At 35.0% G+C, this 19,795-nt stretch overlaps 1 protein-coding gene across 3 annotated transcripts in view; it reads right to left on the bottom strand.

Moving 5' to 3' along the window:
* Window positions 1-19,795, bottom strand: part of RSRC1 (arginine and serine rich coiled-coil 1) — a 131,694-nt gene that overhangs the window by 11,713 nt on the left and 100,186 nt on the right. For all 3 annotated transcript variants that reach the window (XM_034439134.3, XM_087872108.1, XM_087872109.1), the window contains exon 7: window positions 14,788-14,853. In XM_034439134.3, coding sequence (XP_034295025.1) covers window positions 14,788-14,853 — 66 coding nt within the window. The remainder of the gene's footprint in view (window positions 1-14,787; window positions 14,854-19,795) is intronic.

Genomic DNA, 19,795 nt, shown 5'->3' on the forward strand with positions numbered 1-19,795 from the left:
AAGACACATCTCATTTTTATAACTACTAAACTGAAAACAGCATTTAAGAAATAGGAGAGATTTTGTAATAAACTGCCATTCTGGTATTATTAATTCTATTAAAATGAACTTAAGTTTCACAGTATTATTGCACAAACAGGAGTACCTTTCTTCATGTGATCCAAAAATCCCAACTATGATATTGTTTAGATGTGGTAGATATGATTTAGTTACTCATGTTCAGGTTACAGAACGTAAGAGAGTGCCATTGACAAGTGGACATTAGTCAGCCATAATAATGAACAATCTGCTGTTGTCCTATATTGTCCTTTAAAACCCTACTTGGTCAGGAAGCTGATGACAAATCAAATGTATTTGACCAGGGACTACGTGTAGGATTGTGGAAATTACCTTGGGGAAAATAACCAGAAATGTTACAAAAACGTAAAGTGCAGAAACACACCTTAAACTCTGGGAACAGAGGGAATATTAGGATGACACTCAGGCTGACTCTTTCCTGACCTCCTGAGCTTTGAGAGGGAAGGATATGAAAAACACAATCAGAGTTGCAATATACTGTTAACACAGGCCACCATATCTCAATAAAACATACCATAGTCCTTGTTTTAAGGAACATGATCTGAACAAGCTCAAAGCCAGTAGCACCTGAAACTGTATGAAATAGTTGGATCTATTTGGGTGTAGACCAATAATTTGGGTTTACTTGGCTGTGGCCACTAGTTAAATTCCAAGATAATGTTTAATGTTCTCCCAGTTAATTTTTTAAATGCATTGTAGCATTTGTCTATTTTGATTTGCTTCTAGTTAAAAGTGATGCTCAGGCTGTTTTTAAGTTGCTGGATTTTTAATTTATTTTATATTTCTATAGGTTGTATACTATCATTGAAATTGGCTGGTTTGAACTGTATATATTTTTAAAGTTTGCTTTGGAAAAAAAATTGAAAAATGAATGAATGGTTTTGATGATTAGAATTTAAATTTATATTGAAGACAAATATTGTTTTTAGGAGGTAGATGATGAAACAGAACACCCTGCTATAAGTTCTATCTAGCATTTTCTTTAATTTAATTTAAAATTAAACTATTTGGCTATATTTTATCGGTTTTTGCAATAGCTATATATAGTTTTAGTCTTAATTATTACTGGCTGATAACTTTATACTTCTCCATGTAAGAAAAGATCATACAATAGGAAAAAAGAAAGAAATGGAAAAGAATAAACTTGGACATTGTTTAAACCATCTAAGCTATAAAAACTGATCATTTAAGAAAAGGGATAATAATATAAATAATATAAAAAATCAATGAATTTTACAATTTTATAATAATATAAAAATCAATGATTTTTACAATGATGAAACTGAGTAAATTATGCTTTGGTTTTTTGTTATGTTACTTCTATAATATAAATATATTGTTAAATCTCTTATATTGTATTCACTTCTATCATAAAATCATGGTAAAAATATACATTACAATAACGTAGATACCAGATATTATAAATTCTCTATTGTTTGGAAATTCAACACCAGGTAGTTATTTCAGGCTAATAAAACAACATTTATGTTCCAGAATCATGAAGTGCATATATAATTTAAGATGCTTAGATACTGTTTGAACCTTTGCAAAAAATTAATTGAATTTATATATACAGAATACATAAATCCTACAGTTTATATAAGTAGTTTTATATATATCTAATTTATACTCTTTCTTACAAGACTTTCTGCTGAATGTTTTGTTATTCAAAATGTAATCTTTCTTTATTCAAAATAAAGGTGCTTTAGTTACTAGTTTACAACAGTGTTTACAATTAATTCTCCTTAATAAAGCAATAACTAAACCATGCAGAATCTAAAATTCAAATGGAGTTTTTTTCAGTATATACACTCTAATATGATAAAGACCACACAGTTAGAGTTCAGGTCACTATCATAACAATGAATTTTAATAAAACTAACTGAACATAAAGCGTGACCTTTGGCAATACCTAATGAACTTAAGGGCATTTAAATATATTTTCGTAACATTGAGTACAGCACTCTAAGATATTATGGCTATCTGGGCATGACCTCATACACTAGAACTCTGCTGTACCATATTATCTTGCTCTCAGTCAATTAAATTAGGAAACAATGTGAACTTTAGCTACCCAGTGTAAAATAAAATGATACCTAACCTTGCTAAAACTTTGGCATTCTGTTATAAAGGATCATCATTTTTAATAATAAAAAAAGCTATTCCAAAAATACACAAAAATGAAAATATCAGGTAGAACAAATAAGGAAATGACTATAGGTAAAACAATTGAGTCTCATGTCTGTTTTGAATAAGACATTTAACTAAGCACTGAGGTATAACTGACCATATATAAACTTAAGACTTATCAATATTCCTTTTCTTCAGCATAATGTTAGATTACCTTATATAGGCAGCAGTTTAGAAGTTGTTTGTGTCAAATAAAGACATTTCTAATTGTGGCACATAAAATAACATGAATTCTTTAATCAGGCATGTCCATCTGATTAAAAGTTATTCAATATAAATGAATGCTGCATTTGAAAGATGGAAACTCTTTAAACCTTCATTTGGAACTTCCTAAGAAATGTGCCCTTTCTAGGCAACAAAGAAATGATTCTGGTGAAAATAAAATATTACTTCAAGCCCAACAATGACCTTTATCTTACAAAATTGCAGGAAATAATTAGTATAAAAGTAAGAGTCCTCAATTCACTTTACAAATGGAAGTTATTGCTGCAAACTGTGCCACCTTCATGGCAAAATCAAAAGGGATAAATGGCTAAAACTCAAACCACTCCTGACTCACAGTCTCTCTCTTTCATTCTCTCTCTCTCTCTCTCTTTCAAGAGAGAGAGAGAGGGAGAGCGAGAGAGATTCCTTCCGCTATATACATGCCCAGTGCAAGTAAAATTAATAGGTTTTATTGGCATGGTTTATACACTTTAACTTATATCCTATATTTATCATCTGTGCTGAAAAAAAGAAGAAAGCTCTATTTTTTCCAAAACATTCTGATTAAATAATAAACCACTGAAATAAAAATCAGAAAAATTAATTAATAATTAAATAATCAGAATAACAAAGTATATTCAGTGGATATGATAGGTATCTACTAAGTAGAATAGGTACTTAATAACGTTCCCTTTCTATCATATATAATTGCTTTATCTGAAATATCTTATTTCATTTGGTTGTCACATACCTTCCTTAACAGATTGTTGGAATGCTGTAATAATATAGCTGGAAATTCAGCAAACATCTGACAAAGTGCCCCATGACATTCTCAGTAGCAAACTACGTTAGTTAAGCAGGAGAGGGATGTCATGATAATTAAATAGATACACAGTTGGCTCAAAATCATAATGAGCGTTCATCAATGCTTCCTCATCAATTTAAAGAGAGTTAGTCTAGGTTTGTGCAAGGATCACTTCTTTTTATCACTGCTTTGGATGAAAAGTCAAACTGGTTTGTAACTGATGCAAGATTAGGTGGGACAGCTAGAAGAGACAGAAATAAAAATTCAAAACCATCTTGATAATTTAGTGAAAAGGTCTGAAAGTAACATAATTAAATTCAAGAGAGAGAAGTATAAAGTTCTTGAGTTAGGAAACAAAACTCAAATGCATTAGTACATGACAGAGGCTACCTTGCTTGGTAACGCATTGGTGAGAGGGTATTCTTCAGTGGAGAAAAGGGAATTAAATGGTTTTGAAGAAGTAGCAGTCCTCCTCAAAGATCAGGGTCTTAGATTGGGAATCCTTCTTTGTCTAATTTTACTACCTGAAGTACAAGGATTGCGGGAGAGAGTATTTCTAATTTAGCAAACAAATTGCATTTACTCCTCTACAGAGGTAGTTTAGCATTCCTTATACAATAACATTATGATTTGATTATTGTAAAGTCATATGAAATTGCCTTGGAAGACTATTCAGAAATGTAGTACTCAAAATTTTAATTAGGTGACTCAGTGGAAAGATAGCTTGCTAGTTTTAAGAGATCTATACCAATTGCCAATTTATTTCCATATACAATTTAAGTTTTAAAGTTCTTCATAGCAACATGAAACTCAGTTACTATAAGAACATTTGAATAATAGTTTCTCAGACTGCCACCGCTACATTAGTGAGATAGTTTTCATTCAATTGATGGGATTAATTGCCCATCAAAGTTCATCAACTTTTTATTCATTATGAAAGAGTCTAAACTTTTTTTTACTGACATGTACCTCACAAACAATTATGTTTTAAAATGTCATCTTCAGATTATGCTCACTTCTGATGACTACAAGGACATGCCACATAGTTTTCTTGATATCAATACAGAAATGTTTTGTCATTGCTTTCTTATAGGATATTTCTCTACATCCAGGTCTATGCAAATGATCAGGCTAGTCCTATTCGCTATCTAAGCTATGATAGTTGCTAAGATGGTATATACATTATACTGAATGAACCACGTTTTAAATATTTATAGTCAAAATTGTTTTTGAAATTACAACAAATATGAATTGTTCGTCTACATTTTTATAGTAGGTTGATTACAAATTTTCTTGTAAATTCTTATACAGAACTATTCTGGATATGTTTTTCTAAAATATAATTTTAGTAATAAGTGCTATAGAGAGCCTTAGTATTAGTCCACAGCAGAATATCTCCCGATCTGAGGCATATTTCTACCTTTAGAGAAATAGCATTATTGTTCTGGTAAGTGATGTATAAAAGGCATGAATGAGTGATTGAAAAGAAATATTTATGATTTCCTGAAATTAAATTTAGTAATTATGGATGATGTAATTTCCTCACATTAAAACAGACTTACTCATGCCATAAGGTGCTTCTTTCCCACTTGGAGATTTAGCACTTCATACCATTGAAGAAAAATCAATGTAGTTTACAAAGTCTAAAGATTTTCCATTCTGGTCTTCACTTTATAGGAGGCAAGATTGATAGGAGGAATATTTAAAGCTGAAATCTAGACGAATGATTTTGTATTCTTTTATAGCAGCTCTCAACTGACACTTTAAAAACTTAAATCTCTGCATTACTCTCCAGGATAACATACATTGTCAGAAAAAGATCTTATCTCAGATATCACCTGTTTTAGTATTAAACCTGAGAGAACTTAATTTGTGGCCAAGACACCATATTATCCCTTTTAGAGGTTGACCTCAGAATATTAGATTTTATCAGATAGTTCTCTTGTACTAAACTGAGGGGAGACATTTACTCACCCCTGCCTTTTTATAGAAAAGTCAGCTTTAAATTTGCCATAATGAAAAAGCAGTAATTGCTTGGCTTATCATTGTGTGGAGAAACAAATTGGGAAGTGAAGCTTAGCATCCACACAGATTTCAGTGAAACAAGGGAAGTTTCAGGATCACTAAGCTAGGAAAGAGAAAGGTCTCTGAGCAATAATTAAATTTACTCATGCTGATTTTCTGCCAAATTTATTTCCCCAGTGTATATAAAATATTCTACAGCTTACTAACTAGCATAACTAATCAATTCAACATATGAAAAACAAAAATGCAAGCTCAAAAATTAAAACATTGGGGAACAGGTTTAAGCATTATTTTATTAAATTTAAAAGAACAGGTCATTTATTTATATTTGGTATTTGAGAATACTTTAACAAGTGTATTTACTCTATATTCCAAATTCTTATATAACTTTCACATACCTATTCATTTCAGATACCAAAAGAGAACTGTCAAGTACTTTAATTATCTTCTAGTTCAACTGAATTTTTCCATGGTCAATTCAGATTTAATCAAAGTATCATTTAATTGCATTATGAAGCATACTCTAAAAACAACTGCTTACTTATGATCGTAATCCAAAATACTTAATCTGAATGCAAAAAACAAAATTGTTCCCCTCAGCAATATTTATATCATACTTTACTTATATTACTGCTATCATGACTGCATACTTTGAATTTGACTAACCTGATCTGATTTTTTTTTTAAAAAAATCAGGACTACCAATAAAACTGTAATAAAATCTGACACTATCACATAAGTAAGAGTTTAATGCCATTTTTTTCAGTTTGTATCAAAGAAAATATTTTTATAAATATTGCATTTTTACTGATAGATTTCATGCAGCAAATTAAATTAGGGTCAGTGAAAATGAAAATACAATTATTCTATCAAACTTACATTGTAGCTGCTACAAATCAACAACATACAAAAAGAGAAAGGAGAATGAGAATCCTTCTGCTGATTAGAGAGGCTAGGGTAATTTAAAACATTTAAAATAGAACAACCTCCAAGTCTCTAATCTGTAACTTAGGTCAGCTCTCTGTAGATTCTAATTTGTCCTTCATTTGTATTCATGACAAGAAAATGCACCATATGTAACAACAAACTAGCAGGAGGGATCTACTGGTAGCTTGGAGGTAAAATAATTTGATTTTTGAACAGATTAAATGTAACATTTTACATCTAACTGCACACCTGATTTGACATAAAATTACAATAAAAGTAATATTAAATCAATGGTATCAAGAGGCAGATGAAAGAATTACCTGTCTTCATGAAATGAAAAACAATATGCTTATTTATAATTCAGCTTTTGCTTAGCATACCAAAAAAAAAAAAAAAGCTTTTAGTTCCCCATACATGTTTGAAATATATTTCTTTCAAAATTTAAGATTAGAAAAACTTTATTACATCTATTTTTAACTGAACTATCTCAAGCCAGGAGAGGAGATTAGTAATTTCAATTATTAAAAAACTGGTTGTTTTATGTTGGATTCAGTAACCATACAAACTATTAAATAAAGAATGTGATATTTAAAAAGTTACCCTGTAATTTCTTTAGAACCAAAACATTTTATATTTTCCTGAGAGTTTAATTTTTATACCTTAATAAAGGCCGACATCAGGTTGTTGTGTCTAATTTCTTTTTCCCAGGTTTATAGGTAAAAATTAATATTTAAGCTATTTTGAGTTTAAATTGAATTTAAATTATTCATATTAATTACACCAAAACCTGAAAATTTTGATACTGATAGCATATCACTGAGTATAGTGAGCATAAATACATACAAAAATCTATAATGCATTTTTATTGTGCACACAGTTTAACTGAGGTCATTTGTATTTATTACTGTTAATTTGGAAACGTGTATGGACACTGATTATGATGTTTAAAACTTTAAAAACAGCAACAGTTGGTGAAATTTTGCTATCCCCCCCCCCAAAAAAAATACAAATGTATCCCTGTCTGACTATGTTACCACACAACAACAAAGAGTAGGAATGGGTATCTCCTGCTTCATCATTTCCCTTCCTTTACTAAGAATAATCAGACATGAGTATATTACTTATGCTCCATTTATAACTTATCACATATATAACATTGAACAAAAAGATACCCATACTTTTTTTTCTGCTTTCAGAAGTCCTTGACTCAGTCATTTGGAACCTGCCTTCATATCATTCTTTTAAAATATCTGGACCTCAGTAACCCATACCTCACCAGTCAATTGGACTATTGCAATCTGCTCTACTTGGGATTGCTCTTGGAGAGCATGTAGCCCAAGCAGTATAACATTCTGGGAGTCCTCCTGGATAGGCAGCTGTCTTTGGAGGAACATCTAACGGCTGTTACCAGGGGGACCTTTTATCAGGTTCGCCTGATTCGCCAGTTGCGGCCCTTTCTTGATCGGGATTCCTTGTGCACAGTCACTCACGCCCTCGTCACCTCTCGCCTTGACTACTGCAACGCTCTCTACATGGGGCTCCCCTTGAAGAGCACCCGGAGGCTCCAGCTGGTCCAGAATGCAGCAGCGCGGGTAGTGATGGGAGCAACATGGCGCTCCCATGTAACACCGCTCCTGCGCGAGCTGCACTGGCTCCCGGTGGTCTTCCGGGTGCGCTTCAAGGTGTTGGTTATTACCTTTAAAGCGCTCCATGGCATAGGGCCTAGCTATCTCCGAGACCGCCTGCTGCTACCGACGACCTCCCATCGACCCGTGCGCTCCCACAGAGAGGGCCTCCTCAGGGTGCCATCAGCCAAACAATGTAGGCTGGTGGCCCCCAGGGGGAGGGCCTTCTCTGTGGGGGCTCCCACCCTCTGGAATCAGTTTCCCCCAGAGATAAGAAGAATCCATGACCTCAATGCCTTGTCGTTCCCTGAAAACCCATCTTTTTCAGCAAGCCGGGTTGGGTTAGAAGAAATTTTTAAATTCTTTTAATTAGTTTGTGATTCTTAACTTTCGGGCCAAAATTTATATATATTTTTAAATGTTTTAATATTTGTATTCTATGTTTTTTATCTTGGCTGTACACCGCCCTGAGTCCTCAGGGAGAAGGGCGGTATATAAATTGGAAATTAAATTAAATTAAATTAAAATTAAAACATTACACTTATATTAAAGTTGCTGCATTGGTCAATAGTCTTCTGGATCTAATTCAAGAGCAAAAGAACCCCCAAACCTTCTCAACCCTATGGACGGTATGTATTTTTCTCAATCTTGGGCCTACAGAGGCCTGGAAGAGTTTGAGGGTTCTTTATAATATCTAAGCTATTCCTAGCACTACACTCTTCTGGATATAGAGCTCTCATTATCTCTCGTCTGGAATACTGCAATGCCCTCTACATGGGGCTGCCCTTGGGGTACACCTGGAGGCTCCAGCTGGTCCAGAATGCGGCCACACGGGTTGTTAGGGGGGCGTCCCATTACTCCCATGTTACACCTCTCCTGCGCGAGCTGCACTGGTTGCCGGTGGTCCTTCGGATCCGCTTCAAGGTGCTGGTTCTTACCTATAAAGCCCTTCATGGCATGGGCCCGGGGTACTTGCAGGACCACCTCCTACCAGCTTCCCTACGCCCAGTGCGCTCACATAGGACTGCCCTCCTTCAGGTGCCCTCGGCCAGGCAATGTTGGCTGGGGCACCCAGGATGAGGGCGTTCTCTGTGGCCGCACCGACCCTTACTTTCCACATTCTATCCAGTTTCTCCTTCAAGCCTGGTACTTCTCCAACCTCTTATACTCCTTTCTAATATTCCTGTCTCTTGACACTGCTACAGCTATCACTACTGCTGTCTTCTGGTCCTTGTCTACTACTATTATATTATTTTTATTTTTATTATTATTTATTGGATTTATATGCCGCCCTCTCTCCGAAGGACTCAGGGCGGCTCACATCAATGAAACAATCCCAATAAATACAAATTAAAACAGACTAAAACAGACTAAAAACCAATTTAAAACAGTAGACCCCATCAGTCCTGGCTAGGGCATTTAAACAGCCAGGTCTTAAACTCATGGCGGAAGGTACGAAGGTCAGGGGCCAACCGAAGACCCACGGCAAGTTGATTCCAAAGGGTGGGCATGGCCACAGAGAAGACTCTACCCCTGGGGGCCACCAGCCGACATTGTCTAGCCGACGGCACCCTGAATAGGCCCTCTCTGTGGGAACGCACCGGGCGATGGGAAGTCGATGTTGGATGCAGGTGGTTCGACAGATATCCTGGGCCTAAGCCATGAAGGGCTTTATAGGTTAACACCAGCACCTTGAATCTCACCCGGAGGGCAATCGGCAACCAATGCAAGTTGCACAGGAGAGGTGTAACATGGGAGTATCGGGATCCTCCCATTACAACCTGCGCGGCTGCATTCTGCACCAGCTGAAGCCTCTGAGTGGTCTTCAAGGGCAGCCCCAGGTAGAGAGCATTGCAGTAGTCAATCCGGGAGGTGACTAATGCATGACTGTGCATAGGGCATCATGGTCCAAATATGGGCGCAACTGGCGCACCAGGCGAACCTGGGCAAACGCCCCCCTGGTCACAGCTGTTATATGCTCCTCCAAACCCAGCTGTGAATCCAGAAGGACACCCAAGTTGTGCGCCCTGTCTACAGGGGGCAACACCTCATCCCCTATAGTCAGAGATGGAACTTCTCGTTCAGTCCGCGATGCCGGTATCCACAGCCACTTGGTCTTGGTTGGGTTGAGCCGAAGCCTGTTCCTCCCCATCCAGACCCGTACCGCTTCCAGGCATCGGGCCATCACGTCGAGGGCATCACTGGGCTGGTTTGGGGTGGATATAAAAAGTTGGGTATCATCAGCATACTGGTGATACCCCACCCCAAAACCACGGATGATCTCTCCTAGAGGCTTCATGTAAATGTTGAACAGAAGGGGCGAGAGGACCGAACCCTGAGGCACCCCACAACTGAGAGGCCTCAAGGCCGACCTCTGCCCTCCCGCCAACACCGCTTGCGTATGACCTGAGAGGTAGGAGGTGAACCATTGTAAAACAATACCTCCCACTCCCAACCCCTTGAGGCGTTGCAGCAAGATACCATGTTCGATGGTATCAAAGGCCGCCGAAAGATCTAATAGGACCAGAACAGAGGAATAACCTCTGTCCCGAGCCCTCCAGAGATCATCCACCAGCGCGACCAATGCCGCCTCCATGCTGTATCCGGGCCTGAACCCCGATTGGTACGGATCTAGATAATCTGCTTCATCCAGGGCCACTGTGAACTGACGTGCCACCACGCTCTCAACAACCTTTGCCACAAAGCAGAGGTTGAAGACTGGACGAAAGTTGCCTAAAATGGTCGGATCCAAGGTGGGTTTCTTGAGGAGAGGCCTAACCACCGCCTCCTTCAAGATATCCTTCAACATATCTAGTTGATTTGCCAGTATCTACCCGTCCTGGATCTGGAAGTCCCACAGAATCTTATCCCTGTTATCCTTGACAATATTCTATGGAGTCTCCCATCTGGACTTGAGAGGGTTAAGCCCATACACTTACAGATTTTCTTGCACTTGCAGATGTTCACATAATGCCAGCTATTAGGTTGTGTGTGAATGCAGTTCCTGCCTGCATCATGCACCATGACACTGTATGTTGGACTGTCTCTGAAGCCTCTTTGCATAGTCTGGATTTCAGGTCCTGTCTAGTGTGGTAGACCCCTACTTCTATGGGATTGGTGCTTAGTGCCTGTTCTTGTGCTTTTGTGCTGCTGCTTAGTGTCTCAGTTCTGTCTTTAGTCCAGCCTTTTGCAGCCACTAGTAGATTTCCCAATTTCTGCCACATTAGCTATCTGTCGATGCTACATCCCATGCAGGATCTTGCCTTGCCATGACACTCTCTCAATTTGATCTTTGTGCCATGTCTGCTGCTGCCTCAGGTATTCTCTCAACAGCTCATCTTTGGGTGCCATCTTACATATACACTCTTGGATGCTCCAGGTTTCATCCAGAATAGTAGTTTGACACTCACCAGACCCTGCCTACCCTTTTCATCGGCTGGTGTAGTCTCTGCATGTTGGACTTGGAGCAGGGGTGGGTTCTACTTATCTTTACTACCGGTTCACAACGAGACCGTGCGCTTGCTTCGCTCATGCGCCTTGCTTCTGCACATGCAAAGATCGCTTCTGATAACATCAGGGTCAGTGGGCGGAGCCTCCCGCCAGTTTTACTACCGGTTCTATAGAACCAGTCCGAACCGGGGGCAACCCACCACTGACTTGGAGTGAAAATCTCTGTATATTGTGAGGTGCTTCCGTGTCTTCACATCAGCAGCTTTCATGTCTTCCTTTGGCCAACTCACTACACTAGCAGAGTATCTAATGACTGGCAGAGCATAAGTGCTGATGGCATGGATCTTGTTCTCCGATTCTGATGTTTCTTCAAGACCTGTTTGGTGGTACTTGGACATTGCTGTGTTCCTTGCTTCCTCACTGTGGTTCCATGTGGGATACCAGTGCCTCCTCACTATGGGATACCACAAAGATAAATTTTCCCCATAGCAATCACTGAATATTATTCTTTCAAGTGTCCCAACAGTGCACTAATTACCGCTGTAACTAAGTTCATCTATCTTGCTACAGGTTGTCCTCTTTCCTTTGTCCTCTTCTCTTTCCTTCCTCCTTTTCCAAATTTAAAGCCTTCTCCAGAGATACATCTGACTATTAACTAGCATTTTTAATAATTTTACTAATTCTTTATTGCTAACATATTGTTTCTTTTTAACTCTCTTTTATTTGCTTTTTGACATCTTAAGAACTTCACTTAATCTCTACGTACTTAAATTTAATGCATGTTATGCTTTTAGTTGGTTCTTTGGTTCTTAATTTTCATGGTCCTTTATAATTTTATACTTTTATAAAACATTGGTCAATGGTCATAATAAACTTGAACTATCTTTATTTCTTTTGTGATTATCTTTTCTTTTTGATACTAATTTGGATTGATTAGTTTTTCTTTTTGTTCAATGTTATATATCACATAGTCCTTTTTAATTGGGATAGTTTTTATAAAGACTGTAACATAAGTAATATATAAATATTAATTTTCATTTGCTATACATATAACTATGACTTTCTTCCTGTAAAGACCATTTGTATTTCAGATACAGGACCTTCTAAAATAACGTATAATAAACCCATATATTAGTTGCTAACTAATTATATGACTGTAATAATCAGAATTGGTTTCTGTCTATGTGCCTTAAATTTAGTTTAGGATATGGGTAAAAAAAAGGAGATTCTGACATGGGTCAGTAATTGGATTGGTGCCAGGGTAAGAGATTTATATTATTTGAAATGTATAATGTTAATAGAGTAATATTTTTAAAATAATATTTTCCCGTTTTGACAAAATAGTTCCTTACTGCTTGCAACATTTTAGCAGATGTGTTATCCTCAAAAGTAGTATACAGATATAACAGATAATAAATTATATTATTCAAATGCTACATTACAGCTTTTTCTAGATTTCCAAGTGGTGACAGGTCAAGGAACATGTTTACATAATTATGGGTAATGTGCACTATTGATTTGCACCAATCAAATCAAAGGATAGTTATTTGTTTGTTGGTTATAGCATTTTTAAACAGTTGAAATATATTCTGATGTAATCAGAAGTCAAGCTAATAACCGATGCATAATACTATGGACCTCTTGAAATCATTGGTTTTTATTATTAAACTGATAGTTCATCAGATAAAATTTAAGATATTGATTCTTTAAAGCTCTAAATGACCTTGTTCTAAATTCTCCTGGCATATAATTATCTTCACATGACAGTCAATAAACGAATCTTTCTTCAAAAAGTCCTGATTCATGCTGAACAAATGGAAGAAGGTATTCTGTATCATTTCCCAACTTACAGAATGTTCTCTCTTCAGAATTAGACCCGCCTCATCTCCTCATCTTCAAGGAGACCTCAAGTTCAGCAAGAATCTTTGAAATGATTGATTCAATTTTTTATGTATACATTTTTATCTGGATTTTAACAGTTCATTTATTGATTACATTTATTGGCCATCTATCTTAGAAATCATGTGCACATATAGTGTTGTAATAAGGACAAGAAATGGTAAAAGTGAAATAAACAGAAACAATGAAAAATAGGAAACCGGAAGTATTAGAAATGAATTATTAAAATTAATAGACTACTAAAATGAATAGGTTTATATCTTCATTTTTTATTCTTGTTTTATGTTTTTCTTTTTTCTTTTCATTTTCATTTTTTGCTTTAATTTGTACAGTATAGATTTTTATTTTAATTCATATCATTTTATAATAATTTTATTATGTTGACATATATTTGCTACAATTATTAATAAGAAAATTGAATATATAAAATATATATAAAAGAAATTTATGCTTTTAACATTTAATAAAAAAAATTAGAAGACAGAATGAATAAAAAATGGCACCAATATAAAAGACTGTCAATGAAATTTCATTAGAAACTGATTTGAGCATGTAAATGGCATTCGTTAGTCCCTTCCTAATTGTAAACCTGTTGTAAATTGTCCTTGAAAAGAAGGTATGCTACTGAAAATTGAAACCAACAGCAGTTAATACATTAAAAAGAGCTTACATTGAAGAAGTCTTCACTGGCAAAATTTACATATCAAATAACAAAAGCAAGATGATTTGCATAGAAAAGGTCCTCAGCCAATTTATGTTAACAACCACAAAAAATACAGACTGATACATACATATAGAAGCTTTTAAAGAGTATTTGCAGACATAAATAGTCATAAATATTTTTATGGATTAAAAGAAATACAAAGTGCAATTTATTTTTACTGATCCATACCTCACAAACTATTGGTTCACAAAGAAGCCATTGAAAAAGGGGTTTTAATTTGTTAATAAATTACTCGATCTTAGAAATAAATACTGATATATCTATGACATTTCAAAGCATGTGTTTTATATGGTTGTTCAAAAGTAACTAAACCAGGAAAACAGTCATTAAAATGGCAATTGCTATTCAAACTCAGCAAATGTACAGTAATGAGCTTTGAACCAAGACAGATAGTTTCACATGTAGACTAATGGGAATCTATCTGTGCATGGATCTGTGTTCAATGAAAACATCAACTCAGTGAATGCATGCTGAAAAATGAGCATGATTCCCATATTAGAATTATTCGAAAAGACACAGAAAGTATTGTCATTATAGCAATATTTTTAACATGAATCTTTAACATAATCATACTTAAAATACAGGCCTACAGTTCTGGTCACCATATTTCCAAAAAGGATATGAAGACTTTGACAAGTCAAATTATGCCTTTACATCATATGATGAGAGACACAATTTCTTCATACAAGATATATTTCCCCCCTATCTTATTATATAGAATGTGGGATCATACAAATTGATTGAATGGTAGGAGGCTTAGAATAGTATTTAATATGAAAATGCTACATGTTAATTTCAACATCAAATCTAAAAATCACAAATAGAAACTGAGGAAACCAGAGGAAACACAGATAAATTACCTTCTTTTTTCTTCTTTGCTTCTTCTTCGCTTCTCTCTTTTGCTTTTAATGCTTCATCAGCTTTAGCTAAAAATAATGTATTGACATGACGATTAGTTCTATAATAAACAGATCTGGAAAATGTAATATACTTAGAAACATCATAGTCATTTGAATCTCTGATGGAAAGACCTGGACAGCACCTTTTTATATAAATTTAGCATAACATTGCTATAATGAATCTCAGATACTGAATGAAATGCTATTTGTATTTTTTTTTTGTAAATGACTCTTCTTAAATGTGAATTCCTATTCCCAATATTTTTCCCAAGGACATCCTTCCAAAAAGCATCTGCCTTTGGGACTAAAAGTAAATGTAATTCCAGAATGATTCTTCAAAGACAGGGCAAAATCCTTCCAAACAGTTCTGAACCTTCCAAAATGTAACAATATGGAACAGGAAAAAGGAAAAGTGCTGGATACCAAGAAAACTCAGTGAATCCCTCATTTTCATAGCTCCCTGAAGAAGTTGATGTAATTGATGAACAGGCAATGTTTCTAGGTTAATGGGACAACAAATCTCCCAATCTTTGTTATTTTGTCTAAACAAAATATCTTAGCTATTCATGCATCTGTGTTCTTTCTTTCTTTCTTGAAAAACAAACAGCTTCAGAAAAATATAACACCCAAACCATTTTAAAAGCCATATGCGGACGTCAGCTAATACTACCTGGGAGTATTCCAGGGTAAGTCTCCATTTCCAGAGCATGGTTGTCTAGCACAAAGAAACTCTAAAAGCTATATAAATTTGATATATTTTCCAAATGGGATATAATCTGGAAATGAGAGTGAATGGATGGAACACGCCAAATTTCCTAGAATGCATTGCAGATGTCTTCAAGACTGATCATAAAATCACTCTAACTTAAGTCTGGATGTATCAATTATCTCTCTTCTTTCACTCCCTAATATATTCAGGAGAAATTATATTCAAGGCCATATTTATTTCAAATGCAAGGGCCTCATCTACTGGGACAAAATTTGTGTCTTTTACAAATCAGAAGTTCCTTGCAGATGAAGCCTTCTCTTTAATTCCTTTCAATGCTGGAAACTCCCAATGAAGAGAGGTAAGTTTAGTCGTCTTTCCATTACCTTTCTTCTAAGTAGCAAAAAAAGACATTTAGTCAAGACAGAAGTTAGTTTATAGTTTTTCTACTGAGTTGAGTGGGTGTTTTTAAATTCTCTTTAAATGATTAAAGTGATACTTGAAATAATGCTAGATCAGTTTGTATGTGGATACATTATTCCACCCCATTGCCTTGCTAGATGACAGAAAGGAACATGAAGTGGGTGTCTAGAATCTCCCAAAACACAGCCTTGCATAGAAGGTGCTATATGAAGAACGGTATGGTCAGCATGTAACTGAACTATAAGATGAAATACATTCTCTTTACAGAGGCAGAATATAATTTCATGGATAAGACCCTCTTTTTCTTTTTCAGTGCAAACTATAAGGCTGTATTTAATCCATGTTATGACAGCACTTTTTAAAACAGAATCTTCTTTTAGAAATATCTCCTCTTATTACTTAATTAAAGTACAAGTTGCTCAACTGCAAGGGTTTTAAACACTTTACTACAGATGTTAAAGAAGATTAAAAATATACAGCACAGTAACAAGGGACTATCAATATACTCTGTAAATTAATTAAATTTCTGTTCTAGCACATCATTTATTCTGAAGCATTAATGTCTCAAAGGGGCCATTCTCTTTTATTGCTATCTCACTGCATGATGAGTGAACTTAGAGAATAATCTCTAATAGCATTATAGTTGATGAAATATTAAGTTTTTTTTTAAACATTGCTTTGTCAAAAGATAGAGAAACATAATGTAGTTAGTTATATTCTAGACCAGCTCTTACTATGTAATAAATCCATTAAAGAGCAACAGTTTCAAATACTAGTCTTTTATACCAACATATTTGTTATATGAATATTCAATTGATTTAGTAAGCATGAAAGGCATGAATGCCACATGACCCACAAATTTAAAATCTAATATCTCTTTTCAGTTGGTATCTATGCCTTCTTAAAATACACAGCTTAAATACTGATGTTCTGAAATGACAGCACCAATTACAGAGACATCTGTTTCCATTTACAAGCTTTTAGATACACTTAGAGTACATTTTAAATCATGAAATATTAAAACTTTTCTGCCAGCGATCTCTTTACAAGAATGTATTAAATTAGATAATAAAACAAACCAGTAGTAACTATAAAGATTTTTACTTCATTTACACTTATTCACACTAGTACCAAGGTAAGGATAATAGAAATTCCATTTAAATTTAATTTTGGTTATATGTGTAATTGTAGCTATACCCCTTGAGTCATGGAAATGCTCAGCTTATGTTTCTTTCAAATTACCTTCTCAGATTCACATTCCACTCTTTATAACTATCTTCAATATGTATTAGTAAAGCTCATTAGAATGAAATTTAATAATGCAAACATTAGGTGGGTTTCAAGATCCTCCATTATCAACACAAGATGGATTGCTTATATATAGCTCTTGGGCCAACCAGGCAAAATTTAGATTCAATAAACTAGCAGGCTTAAATTTGATTTATTTATTCCACCATGCCAGTGCGTTCTTCATAACTGATGTTTTCTGCATAGGAAGAGTTTATTGGATTTTTTAAAAAAATAATAGCTAGCTCATAAGTAAAAATGCCATCTCATAGTTAAAAATGCATTTTTATACATTGCAGAACTTATACTGCCAATCTTTTTTCAGTACTGTACAATTTCTAAATATTTTATTTTCCATTCCTGTTGATTACTTTGAATACGGCAGCAGCCTAAAAATCTGTCTGTCTGTCTGTCTACATCTCATTGAGATACTCAAAGCAGAATGCATAATACTCTCTTCTCTTTTCCTATAACGGGTGTGGGAGACTATTGGAACCAGATGATGGAGGAGTAGGAGTAGGAGTAGGAGTAGGAGTAGTTGTTGTTCGGTGAAAATGAGAAGAGAGCAAATCCATAGGCAATGCCCACTGGAAAAAAACATTTCAGAGACACTGTCTATAAATCTGTCTGAGAATTTATTTCTATACCTTTCAAGGTTATATTTTTACCTTGATTAGTATTACAGATGTCTTTCTGAAATCCTTGTGGTTGTTCATTTACCATAGAACATGGCATTATGTATGAGGTAAACTGGGCTAAGAGAAAGGAACTGGTCCAAAGTCACCCAGTGACCCTTCCATGGATGAAGGTAGATGAGAAACTGGACTTCTTTCTTTCAATCCAACATCTGAACTGTTATATTACACTAATATGATCCAAAAACTGAACTGAAATGTTTTACTTAACCCATTTGTAAAGTTACATTCTAAAATCGTTCAGGATTCTTTATAAGTAACTTTAAAAAATAGAAGCCAGTTGGGGTAAGGCACCAGGCTAGAAACTGAGACTATAAATTCCATTATAGGCACAAAGCCAGCTAGTCTCTTATATTCCAAGAGTATATGGATGGTGCATACTATTTTCATTAAAAAATAGTCCTCTAATTGGCTATGTTCCACACAACAGTCCTGTGAATAACCAAGTCTTAGAAACTTTTATCCAAAACCAACTGACAACTTTGATCCAAAAAAAGTTGGGTAACTTTGATCCCAGTGATAAATATTGAAACATATAGTTTGGTATTAATTTGGATTGTGAAGCTTCATTTAAACATGAGATTTGCTGAGGGAGTGAGTGCTGGGCCTTCATGCCTTTAATGATAAGTAACACTATGCAAACTGCTGAAAAGGAGTAAGAAATAGACAGAGAAAGTACAAGTGTAAGAAAAAGAATCATAATGTACAATTCTGTGCAAAAAAATCTTCATTTCTATCACATTCATAGAGTGCTTGATACATTGCCTTTTATTTTTAAAATGTCTCTCCTCTTTCTTCCTGAAGATCTCATCCACTCATGAGTTTCTCAGTCTTTGCCTTTCTCTTAAGCTTTCACTCCTCTATTATATATTTATTTTGTAATTCAGTCCTCATTTATTCTCTCTCTGTGACCAAGTCACCTCAACAACTTTTATATATTGCTCATGCATTTTGTATTCAATAAATGTTCATTATATACTATCTCATCTTCTTTTGCCACACAAATATCTTAAATAACCCATTCTCACTACATTTAGCTAATATTCATGTTTCTTCTGCCATATCTGTCTCTTCCATACGACAAACTGGACAGAAGCAAAACCCTTTTTCCTCTCTTAACAAACATTAATTCCTTGGAACAGACCACATTTACTATCTATATACTTATTATCTTTCTATCAGAAAAGACACATTTTAGCATTTCTCCAACAATTTTCCAATCTTTAGTAAACTTTCACCAAGATAGAAAAGTTCATTTACTTGCCCTTTTTACATCATTTATGTAGAAATTGTTAATCAAGAAGAAAAAAAAGGAAGAAATGGCAGTTCCTTGAAAGAAATCATATTCCCCACATTGTGTATTTCCAGCTTCTTCTCCACCATGTAGCTGCCAGTGTAACCTGTCATATGGGCTACAGAACTGCCACCACAGCTTGGTATTTAAGGATAGGGACTATAGGAAATAATAGAGGAAAGTCAAGTGGAGGCTATGCATATCAAAGCTTAAAGTAATTAATTTTGAAAAGGAAGCCCTCTTTTATACAATCTATATTCTTTTTTTGTGTAACTATGTAGAAAATCAGAGCACAGTGGCATCTGAAAGATTAATAAATTATACATTCCATTTATTAGTCTTTAAGATGCCACAGTATTCTGATTCATTAGTTTGAAAAGAGAAATGCTTACTACTACTAGGTCATAAACACAAATGTGCCCATTGGTCTTTAATAGCAGTGAATTGCAAGGTCCTTTTTTAAATAAATAAGGTATCATATAGTATAACATGCAATATCACACATTAGCGAATCAATTAATGAATCATGTTCAATAAAATCTAACATCAAGAATATAGTCAACC

This window comes from Pantherophis guttatus, chromosome 6 (assembly GCF_059756535.1).
Source record: "Pantherophis guttatus breed Tessera chromosome 6, ASM5975653v1, whole genome shotgun sequence".
NCBI classification, from domain to species: Eukaryota; Metazoa; Chordata; class Lepidosauria; order Squamata; family Colubridae; genus Pantherophis; species Pantherophis guttatus.